The sequence below is a fragment of the Myotis davidii genome, unplaced genomic scaffold (assembly GCF_000327345.1).
Source record: "Myotis davidii unplaced genomic scaffold, ASM32734v1 scaffold1494, whole genome shotgun sequence".
NCBI classification, from domain to species: Eukaryota; Metazoa; Chordata; class Mammalia; order Chiroptera; family Vespertilionidae; genus Myotis; species Myotis davidii.
In genome coordinates this window covers 3,573,455-3,573,712 of record NW_006286246.1, presented here as the reverse complement: position 1 = coordinate 3,573,712, position 258 = coordinate 3,573,455, and the positions used below count along the sequence as shown (strand labels likewise).

Below are 258 nucleotides of genomic sequence, written 5' to 3'. Positions count from 1 at the left end.
GACTGCTTCTAGGAGCATGACCCTCTTTGGCGTCGCCAAGAAGGTACCTGCTGCCAAAACGTGTCCAAATACGACCTCCGACACCTCTTCGGGGGCCACAGCGGCCCGCTTCAGGACTTCCTTGATGACAGTTGAGCCCAGGTCATGGACAGGAACGGTGGACAAGGCGCCATTGAAGGAGCCTAGGACACAAGGGAAGGCGAGGGGAGTGAAGGGGCCGCCCACGGGGGTTGGGGGGTGGAGCTGGCGGACCCCGGC

At 62.8% G+C, this 258-nt stretch overlaps 1 protein-coding gene across 1 annotated transcript in view; it reads right to left on the bottom strand.

Annotated features, from left to right (window-relative positions):
* The window catches only part of ACAT2 (acetyl-CoA acetyltransferase 2), an 11,558-nt gene that overhangs the window by 10,539 nt on the left and 761 nt on the right, over positions 1-258 (bottom strand). The window contains exon 3 of the mRNA XM_015560020.1: positions 48-182. Coding sequence (XP_015415506.1) covers positions 48-182 — 135 coding nt within the window. The remainder of the gene's footprint in view (positions 1-47; positions 183-258) is intronic.